A 16,551-nucleotide genomic window follows, 5' to 3' on the forward strand; every position below is an offset into this window, starting at 1 on the left:
TGTAGAGAATTGTTTTGTTCTAAGCTTAATGCTATAGCCTAATCTAGTCTGGATAGTCCGTAGTTGATTCCATTAATATTGATTTTCCGTATTTCGAATAAAAAAGAGCAGTGTTCTCATATGATAGAAATTCAGGAAGCAGCTTCCTTTTTCGAGATGGCTTTTTGTTACACTATGCTATGCAAGAACTGGATGAGTGGCAATAGAAGGTGGCAAATTTAATGAACTTGTAAATTATTTCCATTTATCATTATCATCACTGTATTGTTGTCTGTGGTGAAATCCAGTTTCCCAAGAATAATCGGAGCTTTATGTTGGTCTCTTCTTGCACATATGGATATTTTTGACATTGAAACATCGAGCATATATGTCATTATTATTAATGTTGTTGTTATCTTTGCAAAGCTGGATTATGTCTAGAAATGTGCGAATACGTTTATATGAATATTGTCTGTAGTAGAATGTGCTCATTGACACAATGATCGATGTCGAATGAGGGAAATGGCCTAGCGACTACAACATGCTGTCTTCATTGGTTTCATTTTCCATGCTTTGGTACCAAGAACACAGCTAATCATCACAAACATGTACTATTTATTTCTTGTGTTTTATTATGAATCACAAGAAGAACTGTTTGATTATTGTCATAATAATGAATGTTTCCGAAAAGTCTAAGCAATTTGATTCTTAAGGGTAGAAACTATTTTTGGATCCGATGAGTTCCTGTTTAGCTGTTCGATCAAAAGGAAGATGAATAGTTCTATTGAATGATTTATGAAAATTTTCACTAATTTCAGTTTTCCAGTGAAGTATTACACTTTTGAGAAATTTAGCGTCAAATGAAGCATTGATAAAAAGGAGGCAGTGCAATCAGTTTCAGTAATTCATAAAGTAAAATATTTAAAAAAATAGTTACTATTTTATTAAAAAGATAATTCATATAATAAAAACTAATTAAATGAACAATATGCTAATTTATCGGGTAATTTACTAAGTAAAGAGACCATAAATAGGTAGCTTTGATTTACTATCAAAATATTGGACAAAATATCTACAATTGAACTTCTGTTAAGCGTGCATAATTGATAATACCTCTCTTCAACATAATTGTTACTTCGGCTATATTTATTCATAATTGTTCAAATGATTTTTTCAACGATTACCTATTTTTAACTTTTATTTTTATTTCGCTCTTTTTTCTTTAGTTCGACTTTATTTTTTAATTAATTAAAGCATATCAAACAGCTTGAATTGATAACTCGATCGGTATTTCATTCTAGTCCCCCAGAAAATAGGTGAGCTTTTATTGGTGCTATGGAATTAAAAAGTCAACGATCAATTTGAAAAAGTGCCAGTAGAAAACCACCCTGCAAGTAGCTATTTATGTAGCTATTCATAATGCGGTACTAATTAAATTTTTTAGAATTGAATGAAATTAGTGAATTTCTTAATTGGATTAGCAAATTTTGTAGAGAGAATTTTAAGAATATTTTTTAGTAATTATTAACATATTAATTTTTTAATAGCTTATTTTTTTTCCAGGCTGAAATATCACCTCTTCGTAAGGCAGAAATATCACAGCTACCAGTTGCAATTAAAGCAGATAATGCTAAACGAAATGCGTAAGTTTAATTTTTACCGCTTATTTCATCGCTTCTTTCACAGTCTTCTTTAAAGTCCATCTCTTTTTTTTCCTTTCTTTTTTTTGTTGGAAGTGTTGGCTGATTTATTTGTTCAATCCCTTATCGCTGACTATATGAATGCACACGAAAAAAAAAACGAACTTTCTGTTGGCCCATTGATATTTTTAGGAAGTAATTCACATTATCATCAAGAGCGTAATTTCTCAAGAGCTTTTTCTCACTTTTCTTTTTTCTTAAATTTTCGAAGTAATTCGTTCCGTTTCTATATCGCCTTTCTCATCATTTTCCTATTATAACTGTTCTTTTCCGCATTGTCCCTATTCGTTTTTCTCTGGGTTCCGGCAGTTGCCTTATATACAATCGCTAATTTTATTTTAGATTTATTGGAGTGTTTTAAATTTCTTTCATCACTTCGTACACTTATTTGTTATCTCTTTGCCATTAAATATCGAAATTTCTTGGGTTTTGGATGCCATTCAAAATTTAATTTTAATTTCATTGGTGTTTTATCCATATTTCTTACGGTGCTTTTATTTTATTTTCTGATACCAATTTCCATGATAATTCACCGCAGTTTTGTTTATTGTCGTTTACTAAATTAATGCAATTTTATTTTTTCTGGTCTTTCTAGATGCTGATCAGGCGTCCTTTTTATCTTTAAATTGCATTATTTTATTCCAAATTCAATTCAATATAATTTATAAAAGTGTCGCAAACAATTTTTGATTTGATCCATTTGCTGTTCACATTTTATATCAAATTATATAATTGAATTTCTTTCTTTTTTCTTTTTTAATATTTAAAAAATTCGACATTGCAGACTTCCACCAGGCTTACGATTTGATCACAAACTGGAAATGGTGCTACCCGAGGGAATTAATGAAAGTGAAAGTACAAAGGACCCACGTTCGAAGCGAACCAAAATGTATTCTGGATATTGCTTACGACCATTTCCAGCTGCTCGAGGCAATTATGCCGTTGATTACTCCAGAAAAACAAACATTAAATTACGAAAAGAGAGTTCGTTACTTTTCTTTCTCATCTGTGAATTTTTGAAATTTGATCCTTAATTGGAATTCAACCTCAATAAGAAATATCTTTGTGACAAATTTCATCAAGTTTCTACCTTCTGTTCTTTATAAATGTCAATATTACTTTACCAAGCTAATTTTTTTTTCATTCAGTATCGCAAGGTGATCAGGAAGATGCATTTCTGCTGCATATCGTAGAAGGCTATAGTTCAACAACGCTACCAACAAAACGTGCTGGTAACGGAACGCAATCTTCATCCGTCCACGAATATGATGCACCACAGTTAATTGTCGCTGAAAATGAAAAAATGTTTGTGGAAGAAATGATCGGTGATCAAGTGGTTGTCAAAGAAAAGTGAGTATTGAGATAATAAAAATTGGTGGAATGGTTTCCCACATGTCTTCAAATCGGAATCTGAATCCCGAGAACAAGTTATTCGACATAAGTTTATATCTGAATTTATTTATCACTATCACTTTCGAATTTTCGGCAATCCATCAATGAGGTTAGACAAGATGAGCTCCATAAGCCTGCATATCGCTCGATAAGCATATGTGGGACCAGTGAACAATTATAAGATTCACAATGCAGATAATCTTGCTAGTCACTGCGGATTTGAAATTAGAACTACTTGAAATACGGATTGCTGGGATCACCGAGATTGAATGTCCACTGATAGCATGATTACGTTCTGGAAATCGCTTTGCATCATTCTCTTGAAAAGGAATCATGATTTGCTCTCAATTTAATCTGTCTTTTTTCTGATAATCTAAAAATGGTCGATCAAAGTATTATAGTGTACCTTTGAGTCTAATACTTGCAGTAATTTCTGCGTTATTTAGAAAAATACATAAATAAAAAACGTTAAGAATAAATTGAATTGATGATTGACAGTTCAAATAAACGGATGCACAGTACGTGGAACACTCATCGCTGACTTTAGACTGAGTTTTTCTTTTTTTGAAATTTTACTTATAAATTATAAAGATAATGAAAGCTCATTTCAAGTATTACCATAACGGCACGGTCATTTTCACATCTTTCCGAGAATTATAGGTTGTACTTGCGTCATTAGATATGTAATTTGATATTTTTAAATTTTTGCAGAAGTCTTGTCGATACAGTATATGCGTTAAGAGATCAACTTAACAATGTACAAAAGGTTAATGTAATTTCATTTCCTTTTCTTTTGAAATTTAATTTCATTAGTTCGTTTAAAGACAAAATTAGGATATCTACATGCAGAGTAGCACTATTTCTAATCTATTTCATAACAATTAAAGTGTTCTTTCTTAAAAAAAATGACTCCTTAAAAAAAAAAACAATTTCAAAGCTAAACTCTTCTTTTTCTTCCAGGAATTATTGCAATTAAATAAAACAGTTGATCGAGAGCAAAAATCACGACGTCGTCTAGAAGAAATGGTAAGGCGATTATGTCAACAACTACAGCAGCAACAACAATCACAACAACAGCAACAAGGACCAAAATTTTCAGCAAATTTAACTTCCAAAGCACCATTGTCAGCACGTGATTAATAGAATTCAAATGGTCCAACGTTGCTTTCTTTGTGTTATTTTTATACTTCTGATTTAAGCAACTATCATCTATTGTTATCCTTCGCTCTTAGTCGGATAATGCATTACATTGTGGAGTAAGAATTAACAAATTAGGAGAATTTCTTAGAATTATCTTCGATATCATTTTTTTTTTTTTTGGGGGGGGAAATAACATCACCATAGGTCTGACATGTTGGATCATCTGAAAGAAGCGTACAATAATAGCCGTCAATAGACGGTTACATTTATAACATGGGGAATAGTTATTAACACGAGAAATTGTTTATGTTTTGTAACATGGGGAATAGTTAATGTCATTATGAATGATTAGGAAATTCTTTTTCTTTTTTTTTTTAATATTTGCTGATTCGAACAGTTTTTCAAATGCTTAGTTGCCGATGTAACGTATTATAGATTTTCTGGTTACACTTTAATACTTCAGTTGGCTAAACTTAAGCATGTAATTTGGTCATATATCTGATTACGATCCAGTTGTATGCCGGAAATAATGAGTAAATACACTTCAAATTAGCGGTTAGCAATTTTTCGGAAAAGGACTGGTTGTTTTTCGAAGATTACAAAATTCCTCTGCTAATTTTTTTGTTTTTTGCTATTGGTAAAGTTATTCAAGTTATTGGTGAAACTGTATTGTACACATACATTTTTTACATGTTGTCCTGGTATTAGAAGAATACATATATCGTTTGGTTTTTTTCTTTTTTTTTTTTGTGTTTTATTGTTTCTTTTTCCTTATAATGGAGCAAATAAGTGATTTCAATGTATTAATATAATGTGTGTGTATTGTTGCTTGCTGTGATTTTAATTTACATAATTTGCTCTTATAATTTTACTGTTAATTCAACTTTTATCCAACCAATGTTGTTATTACTTTTGTTATTGACGCAATTATACTTTTCTTTATAATATCTATATTTATGTTATTAACCAAGGAGCAAAGAAAATAGTGTAACATATTAACTTATGCCATTGTTTTAAAAACTGCTAACAGATATTAGGAAACGATATTATATCACTTTTTCTTGATTCTTTGGTTTGAATTTCATGTTTTTGACTGTTATGATTATTATCCTTATAGAATCGTAATATTAACATATATTATGATTTTAAATCGATAAAAATTTACTCTTTTTAATTCTATTTCTTCATGGTAACACAGTTTATTCCTGTTTGCTATTATTTCATAACATTGTATGATTTACACTCAAAAATTATCGTACATCAAATTTTATGGATTGCTTAATTTTCCCTCTCAATCGATTATTTTAAATTTTTAATTAATCACTGTGAGCTGGAAATTTTCATCTGTTATTTCAATATAAAATAGTGATAAATAGCTCACGAAATTTCCCTATGTTATATTGTGGAAATAAGGCGGATTTATTCAGCAAATAAGTTATTTAGTATACAAATGTTCAAATGACATTTGCTAAAAAGTTTTGCTTGGTTTTTCGTTTCCTTTTTTTTCTGGTTTATCTATTTTACTTGTTGAAATCTTTTATTTATTTCGTTTGTTGTTTCAAATTCCTATTTAGCCTTTAAATCGGGTAGTAATGTAGGCTGTGCTGTATTAGAAAATTAGTAATTGAATGGATTTTGTTAAAAAGTAAATTGTTTATGACTGGAAAATTTTATTTGAATTTTGTAAAAAATGAGGAAGGATTTTGATCTGCATATCACATGTTTTGCTTTTCCATCATGATACTATAGTGTAATCAAAAAAGGTCCGTAAATTTCTGATTAATTGGAAATTGAAATTAATTTCATGCTTTTAAGTTAGAATTTATATTTTGTCTTCAATTGCCTTGGTATTTTGTGGATTTGAGTCCATATATTTATTTGCCGCGACGCATCATATCAGTTTCAAATGTTAAATAGCTGTAATCTGCATTGAAGTTATCGGGATGAATTATCAACCTTTTGGAGTGACCCTACTCTGGAGAATATCAATTTTGGGAATTAATTGATCTGAGAGATTAGCAGAGGTTAATTAATTTTCAATAACAAAAAAAGTCAATAAATAGAAAAGGTGAATTGAGTTTTTTTTCTTTTTCCAAAAATTAAATATTGCTAATTTTACCAGTTGGGGAGCGCAGTACTTATAATGATCATAAAGTGATGGGTGTTATTATTTTTTAAATTAAAGTGCTAGAATAAACTATTGTGAAAAAATTTTATCCTATTTATAAAGTGCAGCTATAGACCTGGTCATTTAATCAATTTCAAATCTAAAGGAGCTTATAAAAGCTATGATGATTTCATAGGATATTGTTTAGACAAGGACAATGTTGACCTTACATCGAATTTGAGAATTTAAAAAAGGTTTGGTTCTTTTTTTTCTAAGATGTAAAAACTGACAACATTTAATAAGTTTCGAGAATTTTGACCTAACTTTCATCTGATTTAATTATTAGGTACATAGGGACGTTTTTTTTTTTTTTTTGAAAGTTACAACAGCAAAAACAAAGCTTCAGTTTTTCTTTTTATTTTGAATTCAATCGTTAGTTATTTTTTAAATCAAGCTAATTTGGTTTACAATTAATGATATTTTACTTTTTTTTTAATAGTCCCAAACAAAAAATTTTAGTTTTGCATTCGTTTATGTTAATTTGGCAGGGATTAATTAATTAAGATTTATTTACATGTAACGATGAAATATTGAATTATGGATTTTTTTTTTTGTATTAATTTACAGGAAAAAAAAATCAAAATTTGCAAGAGTTTGAATTTTATCAATTGTAGAGCAATACAATTTTCTTTAAATTCATTCGTTTTTTTTTTTTTTAGTATAATCTGAATTGATTCGAGGTCTTTTTTTTTTTAAATTGAATAAATTTTATCATAACATATCATTTCCTTCAGTTATTTCATTCTTTTCAATGGCTTCGATCAGTTATTACAATTTCAATCGATCTCATAATATGCGAGCTGTATTTTTACTCTTCTACTATGCCGGTGGTCATATTACACATCAACGATACCGTAAATCCTTTTTCTAAGCATTTTCTTTTTTTTTTTAATCATAAAATCCATTTCTAATTTCAGTGCTTTTTTTTTTAATTTCGTTCTTTTTAATATCAAATAGAATGATTTAAAATTATAACGCATTAATTTATCGATTAGATTAGTATAGGTCTTTTGCATCTATTTATATATTCCACTATCCTAAAGCTTTCTAGTCTGTTCATATCTTGTTTACCTTTTTCTTTTTTCTTTTTTACTCAACTTCTAAATTTATTTCCTTTTAAATGATAAAAATAAAACATCATCAAAACAAATTTTTTTGAAGGTATCAATAATCAGGCATGCGCTAACCTGTTCTTTCTCTTCATTTAACCGTTTGTTTACTTTTTTACTTCGTTTCTTTTTTTTTTCAATCATATTTTTATCTTGAATAACTGTTACTGTTGGATCGAAGGTTTTTCTTTCTTTCTTTTTTCTTGTTTTCTTTCATTCTTTGACAGCTGTAGTTTTAATAAATAGCTGTGATTTTTGAAAAAGGAGAAAAAAGAAGAAATTGTGATTATAAACTACCATTTGAAGAGATGATGATGTAATTAATCATTCTAAGTTGTTTTATTTTATCTTACAGTAAGAACCAATATGTTTCATTATTGGAAAATTAAATGCTATGCTGAAAGTATAAATGGATAACAATAATTAGGAAAATTCTGCTTTAAACAGTAATCAATTATAGGTTATGTTCAATTTATTTTAAGGTGAATGTATTTTGATTCTTAATCTGAATGATTTATGAGCTTTTTTTTTTTCGGAAAAGTTGAAAATATTTTCATTTAATTAGGAACTGAGAGAAAAAAAATGTCCTTGAAGAAATTTTCACTCTATTTGATTTCTTTTCCTAAATGGTACAGTGAGAATTTTCTTTTTTTTTTGCAACGAAAGCAAAGATCACTAATACTTTTTTCTTTTTCATTCCTAAAAAATTTTTGTTTCTATTAATTATGAATGTTTCACCATATTGTTCAGTTTCCATACGCTATGAGCAACACTGCTAGATGTTTTCAACTCTTCCATTTGATAATAATTGGTTTGATAAACGATTTAGAGTGTAGATATCCCGCTCAAGTTATCCGGTCATTGCATTCATCTGTTCCTGCATGGCAACATAATCATTTTAAACGCTCGACGAATATGGATGAAGGTGCTAAAATTAGCATCGATTCCTCAAAATATCCGCTTGCCCGAAAAGATAATTCAATTTTGGATGATTTTCATGGGACTAAGGTCAGTAAAGATTGGAAATTCTTTATAATTAGACATTTTTTTTTTTATTATCAGTTTTGTTTTTGATAGCTTTTGCAAATGGACGATGAATTGTAATCAGATTTTGCGCTGGAAGAGATTTGGAACTTGAAACAATTCATTCTGGTTGATAATTCTTCCATTTCCTTATGGCTACTATAAATGTTATCCTCAGCTTCTTGAAAATAGTCTGTAAGCTTCGTAATCAAAATTACTAAACCACTTAGTATTGCTATAATTTTTAAATTTAAAGGGAAAGGAATAAAATTTATCTTTTATTTCCACAAAGAATTAGCATATTAACGTAATTCTTTTTGGTTCTCTCTGAAATCTTTTTTTATGGGAATTCTTATTTATATTAATGGATTTTTAGATATTACTGGTGAAAATCAATTACAGATTGGGGTCTAAAACTAATCACAATTATAGAAATCAAAGTACTTTTGTTAAAAGTACTAAAGCAGTACTTTTGTTCTTGCTTTTGAGTTCATCTACACTAATCCTTACCTGCTATGGATGGATAAGTTAGCCTTCTCGAAGTGTAACTGAAAATTATCGTCCACAAAAGAAGCCTTTTTTTTTCCGAATTCTGAAATGTTCATAGCTCATCGAATGATCGGTTGTAGGTCGCAGATCCTTATCGATGGCTGGAAGATCCGGATTTGAATGAAACTAAGGAATATATCATGCAGTTGAATTCAATCTCTCAGCCATTTATTGCAAGTTCACCGTACAGAGAGAAAATTAAAAAAAGGTATAAACTGATTTCAAAATGGGTTTTCCTCCTGGCAGTTCAAAGAGTATAATTTGAACATTTGAATTATGCTTTGGTTTAATAGGGCAATTCCAGATTGACGAAACTTTGGGATTATGAAAAATTTGGTTGTACGAGCAGAAGGGGTGATTATTACTATTATTACCATAATTCGGGACTACAGAACCAAAGGTACGTAATTGGATTTCCTTATAATTTTTTAATTCTTAATTTTCATGGCAAGATTTTAAAGGGTGTGAAAATTTTCGACATTTTAATGCGAACCGCTGTCAGTATTATAAAATTCTTCTGAAATCGTTTCTCAATTAGTAGATTAAAACCTAAAGAGATTTCATCTTTGAGATTTCTTCCTAAAGCGATTTCTCTGTCCGATGACTGGATTGATTGTTAAGTAAGTATGTTCGACTGTTTCTATTGATTATAATCTGGGACGGCACCATTCAATGGGTTTATGACTAACCAAAGTTATTAGTTCGAGATGAAAAAATTCACCTCATATTTTGATATCCATGATGTATACCGTCCATGTGATGATGTGGTGTTCGGACAATTGAAGAGATTAGGAAAATCATGGTCAAGTAAGGAAGTAAATCATGAACAGTTAACTTCCAGCTTATCTTTCCATTCGTATTCTTTCATTTAATTATTTCAAAATATCGTTATGATTATGAATATTATTTTTATTTGTTAGCGTTTTGTATCGTCAAAAAACGTTGCTTGATGAAAGTGAGGTATTTCTTGATCCAAACAAATTCTCCGAAGATGGTACTACCTCTATACGTAACCAGTGTTTTTCTCATGATGGTTCTATATTGGTGTATGGTATCTCAGAAAAAGGCAGTGACTGGATGACATTAAAGGTAAAATTTCCAAATTTCTTTACAACGGTATTTTATATCAAATTAAATCATGTAAAAGTTTAATCATGTAGTGAAATGGTGCAAGTTGATATAAGATATTTTACTCATGTTATAATTTTAAGACGAGAAAACAATAGGGTTACTTTAACCCAGTCAATGGTGGAATAGATTTTTACCATACGTTGCTCAAATTCTTTTGTAATATTCCACGCACTACAGTTCATTTTACATTTGGATGCTTGTATGGTAGCCTAATGGGGGAGGGGGAAAAAATCAGTTCAACATCGCTTATGACAAATTTCAGACAGAGAAGCCAACTATTTGATGTCTTTAAATTTGAAGTAATCGAAAAAAAAAACCCCGTTCTTTATGCAGAAGAGAAATTTTTTATGCTACTAATTCCAGATGTTTAAATAGTATAGGCTTCTTTTAAATTTGAATCATTTTGGAACGAATATTTATTAGGTGAAGCTTTTTGGAATCTTCAGAATTAGTCACTCTATCTTATGCGCTTTTTTTCCAGTTTAAAAAAGCTGATGGTACTGATTTGGAAGATACAGTGGTGGGCGTTAAACATAGCGACCTAGATTGGCTGATCGATAACAGTGGAGTTTTCTATTCGGTACATGGTTTTTCGATTCAGTCTGAAGTTATAATAAGTATTGAAGATTTTTATTGCATTGCAATTTTGCAGACGAAAAAGTGTCAATGTATAAGATGAACTTCAAATTTTAGAAGTATCCCGAACATAAAAGTGCACTGAAAGGGTCATCGACGGAAAAACACGAATACCATTCGTTGTATTTTCACAAATTGGGCACTCCACAGAGTGATGATATTTTGGTTGCTGATTTTCGATCACATCCTGAATATATGTGGTTTGTGTTTTGTTCATCCGTGTTAATATGAACGAGAATTATTTCTCTCTATCTTTCCATACTTGTTTACCGTAACATTTCCTTTCGTAAGTCCTCCGTTGTAAGCGTTTCTGTCACGTCATTTACTCAGAAGAATCAGCCAACTGTTGTGGTATTACCAGTGGAAATGTGTAGGAATGATAGAGAGCTCATAACAGGAAATACATTGTGTTAAGTTTGCGGAAATGGATTCCTTATTGTTTGTGGTTTATAGATATCTTAGAATTAGAAGATTGTCAAATTGCCTTTGATTCATCTTTAATTCTGAATTATTTTTCATTTATTTCACTTCCAATACCGTAATCATCATGTAGTTCGGGTACCGTAACAGAAGATGGTCATTATTTGATCGTGGATGTCAGTCGAGGATGTGATCCCTATAATATGCTTTACTATTACGATGTTCAAGAAGCGCAGCAAAAAATTACGGGTAAAGTACCATTGAAGCCACTGTTCGACAAATTGGATGCGAAATATGAAGTAAATCTCTTTCATTTTCATTAGCAATTTCTAACTAGTTCACAATGACTACTTCGAAAAAAAAGAAAGAAACTTCTGACTAGTTCGATTTCAGCTTTTTAGTAGTCATCCTTGATCTATAGCAAAGCTGTAGATATCAAAGCTGTAGATGATTGCTGCAGCCGGTATATTACAGCTACAAGTTTCAGGAATAATCTCTCAACATTGGATTCAATCTGTAAAGCATCCATCTCCCAGTTTCCGTTATCACTTTAAATCATACTGAAGTGTATTTGAGCACAGCTATAATGGTTAAATAAATTAAAAATTACTGAATCAAGCATTCTTCTAGCTTATTGATAGTGATGGTGATAAAGCTCTAATTCTAACGAATCACGATGCACCAATGTTCAAGCTAATAAGGGTAAAAATCTCAACAGCTAACGAAGGGCCTTCTGCATGGGAAACGATAATTCCGGAAGACAAAAACAATAAGTTGGAATGGGTGGTAAATGTTGGTGGAGATCGATTGGTGGTTTCATATATAGAGGATGTTAAGGTATCATGAGGTTTATCATTGTACCACTGGAGTAATCTAGTTGGAAGTGACTTTATGGTTTTTTCTTTAAATCTTTTCCTTGCATTGAAATAATTTTAAGGTGATTATTTTGGGCTCGTGTAAATTGAAAAATTAACCTCAAAATTCTACTTTTTCTTGAATATAATCAGGGTTTTTTTCTGGAGACTTTTTTAACACAAATTTTACCGATTTAATTAGCATAACGGTAACAAATGTTTCAGAGTAAACTTTATGTGCATTGTCCAAAGACGGGCCAGCGTTTCTATGAAATACCATTGGAAATAGGGACAATATCTGGATTTTTTGGTCGTAAAAATCATACAGAGATGTTCCTGCTATTCGAATCATTTCTTACTCCGGGTGTTGTTTATTATGTTGATTTCAAAGGCATAGAACCATCACATCAAGTTAAATTGAAGGTTGAATATTGTTATTTTCTGGCTTAACTAACAATGATTTTGCATCATCAAAATCATAGAGTCTTGTGGTGCGTTGTTTGTTTTCCAACTTTGATATGATCACATTAGCTATAACCACATATATTCATCCTGAAAAAATCCATCTACTTGGCGGGGATTTTTGAGCCATTTTTCTCACTTTATTTGCTTCAAGTTCTCAGAAATGTTTTCCACCGCACTTTTTACCATTCCATCACTATTGCACTAGGATGTGATACTAAGTATGAATTTCTCAGCAACGAATTCTGTATCGAATTCTGTATTAACGTATATTTGTTTGAACAAAAGTTTATGGAAGTATAGAAATTTCCAGGAAATTCGGAGAACCGCTATAAAGGACGTAGATACAAGCAAATTCGCTATAAAGCAAGTTTTTTGTAAAAGCAAGGATGGAACAAAGGTTGGTCTGTTAATTTCGAATAAACTATAAATTCAAGTTGCATCATAACAATGTTAGTTTGAGAAATAGCTGTAGTTATGGTAGTGAAGTTATCAACATGCGAATCATGTATGACGATCATGACTATTGAAATGATGATAATAATCACAGTTGTAAAAGGAGTCCAGAATATTTGAACAACAGTCGGAAGATAGTTTTAATGATAATGGCATATCAGAAGTAAAATCTGAAATAAATGAGGAAAAGAAGCTTTCAGGTGCCGCTTTACATTGTTCACAACAAAAATTTGGTTTTGCATGGAAATACCCCAGTTATGCTTTATGGATATGGTGGATTTAACGTTGCTGTAATGCCACATTTCGCTGTTTCGCGTATTTTATTCCTGGATAACTTCAAGGGTGTTTTTGCATTAGCTAATTTACGTGGTGGAAGGTAAATCTTATTTCCAATTTGCACAACATGTTACATTCTTATATTAATTATTTGTTTGATATTTGTAGCATTCAGTAAGTTGGTTTTAACCAATCATTTAACGCATAACGTGACTTAGATGTACCAAATATTGTTTCTCATTTCATCAAATATCATAATGTTTTGTCAAATCTTCGATTTTTTTCGCGTTACAATGCTAAATCTTTGTTGCTGACATGAAATTATTACAGTTTTAAAGGATGCAACACATATCGCACAGTTTGAATTCAAATTCAAAATTTCTGTTTAAAAAAATGCATTTCCCTGAAAGTTCTTTTTTCTCACACCTATAAGGGAGGCTACGTATAATTCGCACGTTCCACCTGTATTGTGGGTGAAATTACTCTTTGTCTGAAATATATCCAAGTTTCTCCGCCATCAGTTACTTGTGCTAATTAAAATGTTGAGATTAAATTATTAGTCTTCATTTTAGAATTACGCTGACTAAAGGTTTTAAATTTCATATTAATGCTGGAATATATATGTATGCTCTCATGGGTTATTATCGCAATCAGTTCTTGAACTTTTGTGGTTTTGAAGATATTGTAGCTTCTGCGATATTAAAAAAAAAAAAAAAAAGGAAAACAAGGTATATATGACATTTATACATTTCAGTGAATATGGTGAAAAATGGCATGAAGGTGGAATGCTAAAACGAAAACAAAATGTTTTTGATGATTTTATAGCTGCTGCTGAATATCTTGTCAATTACAATTATACATTACCAAGAAAGTCAGATTTAGCTATTGATAAAATTTACTTTGTTTTTATACGAAGTTATCAACAAGTCTTAAAAAACAATGAAGTCAGTTATTGTCTTCTACAAAAAAAAAGACTCACAATGTATATAGTATTTCTACCAAGTTTAGCATACTATTTTTCGGATTTTGAAATTTTCTGAATTTCACTTTAGATTAGCTATACGTGGTGGTTCAAATGGTGGCTTATTGGTTGCTGCGGTTTCACAGCAACGTCCAGAACTTTTTGGTGCTGTTGTGAATCAAGTCGGGTATGTTAGTTTCTTTTAAATATACTTAGATGAAATGTTGTGTTATTTCTGTAGTTATAAGTTTAAAACTAATATATGAACACTGCATGAGACAACAGATATTATTTATTCTTTTATGAATAAAGAAATTGGCAAAATAGTTGCTCATAATGAAATTTTTGATATATTTTTTGTAGGAAAGATTTGAATTATAACTGAAACAAAAGAATTGAGGATAGGGCAACTAGTAATGGAGAAGAGAGAACTTTTTTAAAAAAAAACATGGCAAGTTTATGAATTGTTTTTTATCACTGCTGTTTTCGTTACTACTTTGTTTACGTTGTTGTTATTATAATTGTCTTTTTTATCACCGTACAGGAGCTCTTTTCTTCAGTGTGCTCGATATGTTGCGATATCATAAATTTACTATTGGTAATGCATGGATACCAGAGTATGGCAATCCTGAAGAGGCATCCGATTTTGAATTTATTTACAAGTGCGTTGCACAAATTTTTCCTAATATCTAATGCTTCTTTTCCCTAATTTTTTTCACCAAAATTTACTTTTTTTTTCAATATTTTAGTTTGATTTTAAGTTCGATGTTAACAAATTTGGTACTAGTGGCATAGCCAGTTTTTACTCATCCTTCGGCTTTAAAATATACTAATGATTTATTTATTTTTGCCTGAAGTTGGAATCATCCTTCAAATTCACTGCCAGCTGAAGTTAGATGTCAATTTTATAATGCTAACGAAATCATTTCCATATATGGATTTTCTTTTCTCAAAAGTTGGGGCATATATAACCTTATATGAATCTTCTGTAACTCAATTCTTTAACAGTACAATTTCTTTAATGTTAAAAAATGTTATATTTTACGTTCAATTCTAGATATTCCCCACTTCATAATATCAAAATTCCGAATAAAGGCTATCAATGGCCATCTACGTTACTTATGACAGCTGATCATGATGATCGTGTAGTACCTTCACATTCCCTAAAATATATGGCGCGGTTGTACGAAGCTGCTCATTCAGCAGGTAGTTTCCAAAAAAATCCGCTCATCATACGAGTAGATGTGAAAGCTGGTCATGGAGCTGGCAAACCTACTAGCAAAGTTGTAAGTTATTTCTTTTTAATTATTTGCAACATCGAGTTTCACTATTGCTTAGTAAAATTTGATTTCCAAATGACGCACTTGACGTGTTTTACATATAAGTCATATCTGAAAGCCTAAATAACTTTTTCGAATTGCACTTTTTTGAAATGCAGTGTTTTCAAACTGGGTAAAATTTGAATAGTAGAAGACGAATATCCGAAGCAGTAGATTATATTCTCGTATTGTTTATTAAGAAAGAGTGCAGAGGATATTTGCTGTAGTGGCTGAAAATTTTTGAAATTTTAAATTTTCTTGAAATGAAAATTATGTTTCCAATTTCAGATCTCTGAAATAGTGGATATGTATTGTTTCCTGGAAAAAGTATTGGATCTGAAATGGTATGAAAGCGAATGAAAATGGAATTTTATGTGCTAGCCAATTTTGTTTCTTTTTTTTTCTTGTTTTCAAGACTCCTCGTTTTTAGGCATCCATCTTTCTGAAATCTTTTGTATTACTTCCTGTGGTGTACTGTCATTTATCTCGCTCTTTGATATTCCATCAACTGTTTATAAATGAGTAATGATGGACATGAAATTTGAAAATATTTCAAACTTTTCGTTTTTTATTTCCTGCTTTTCTAGAACTACTTTTATATCCGGTAACTATTTAATCGAGTCTTTTAATTTCATTTATAGATGAAATTTTAATTGATTTTTCGAATCAGTTCTGTTTTCATCATTTACGGACTGTGCATTGTTGCATTTATCAGTACAAATTTAAGATTGGATAAATAATTTAAATATCAGTATCAAGGTGGATTGCATTTGAATTACAACTGAAATTTAGTAATTTTAGGCGCATTCTTGGTCGAAAATTTACAGCATGAATAATTAGTTTACAAAAATTTTTTGGCAAAAATATGCCATCAGCAGTTTCTTTCTTGCAAAACTCAACTAATAAAATTGGTATTAGATGAACTAGATTCAGATTTCCGGTAAATTTAGTTTCTCAGATATTCTAGGGAAGGAATT

General features: G+C 30.4%; 2 protein-coding genes across 2 annotated transcripts; both read left to right on the plus strand.

Annotated features, from left to right (window-relative positions):
• Positions 1 to 485: 485 nt before the first annotated feature.
• Positions 486 to 3,057, plus strand: LOAG_02156 (hypothetical protein; the record flags this gene model as incomplete). The annotated part of the gene is made up of 4 exons (XM_020445940.1): positions 486 to 587; positions 1,543 to 1,622; positions 2,464 to 2,663; positions 2,828 to 3,057. The coding sequence occupies 4 exons, from the start codon at positions 486 to 488 to the stop codon at positions 3,031 to 3,033; spliced, it is 588 nt and encodes a 195-aa protein (XP_020303658.1). The 3' UTR covers positions 3,034 to 3,057.
• Positions 3,058 to 8,402: 5,345 nt separating this feature from the next.
• LOAG_02157 (hypothetical protein) lies at positions 8,403 to 15,934 on the plus strand (the record flags this gene model as incomplete). Its single annotated transcript, XM_003137695.1, has 16 exons — positions 8,403 to 8,495; positions 9,140 to 9,267; positions 9,364 to 9,459; positions 9,980 to 10,148; positions 10,672 to 10,770; positions 10,884 to 11,026; positions 11,380 to 11,545; positions 11,877 to 12,083; positions 12,326 to 12,523; positions 12,876 to 12,962; positions 13,219 to 13,394; positions 14,049 to 14,165; positions 14,347 to 14,442; positions 14,816 to 14,917; positions 15,313 to 15,541; positions 15,863 to 15,934. The coding sequence occupies 16 exons, from the start codon at positions 8,403 to 8,405 to the stop codon at positions 15,932 to 15,934; spliced, it is 2,178 nt and encodes a 725-aa protein (XP_003137743.1).
• Between the last annotated feature and the right edge of the window lie 617 nt (positions 15,935 to 16,551).

Source organism: Loa loa (genome assembly GCF_000183805.2).
Source record: "Loa loa unplaced genomic scaffold supercont3.262, whole genome shotgun sequence".
NCBI classification, from domain to species: domain Eukaryota; kingdom Metazoa; phylum Nematoda; class Chromadorea; order Rhabditida; family Onchocercidae; genus Loa; species Loa loa.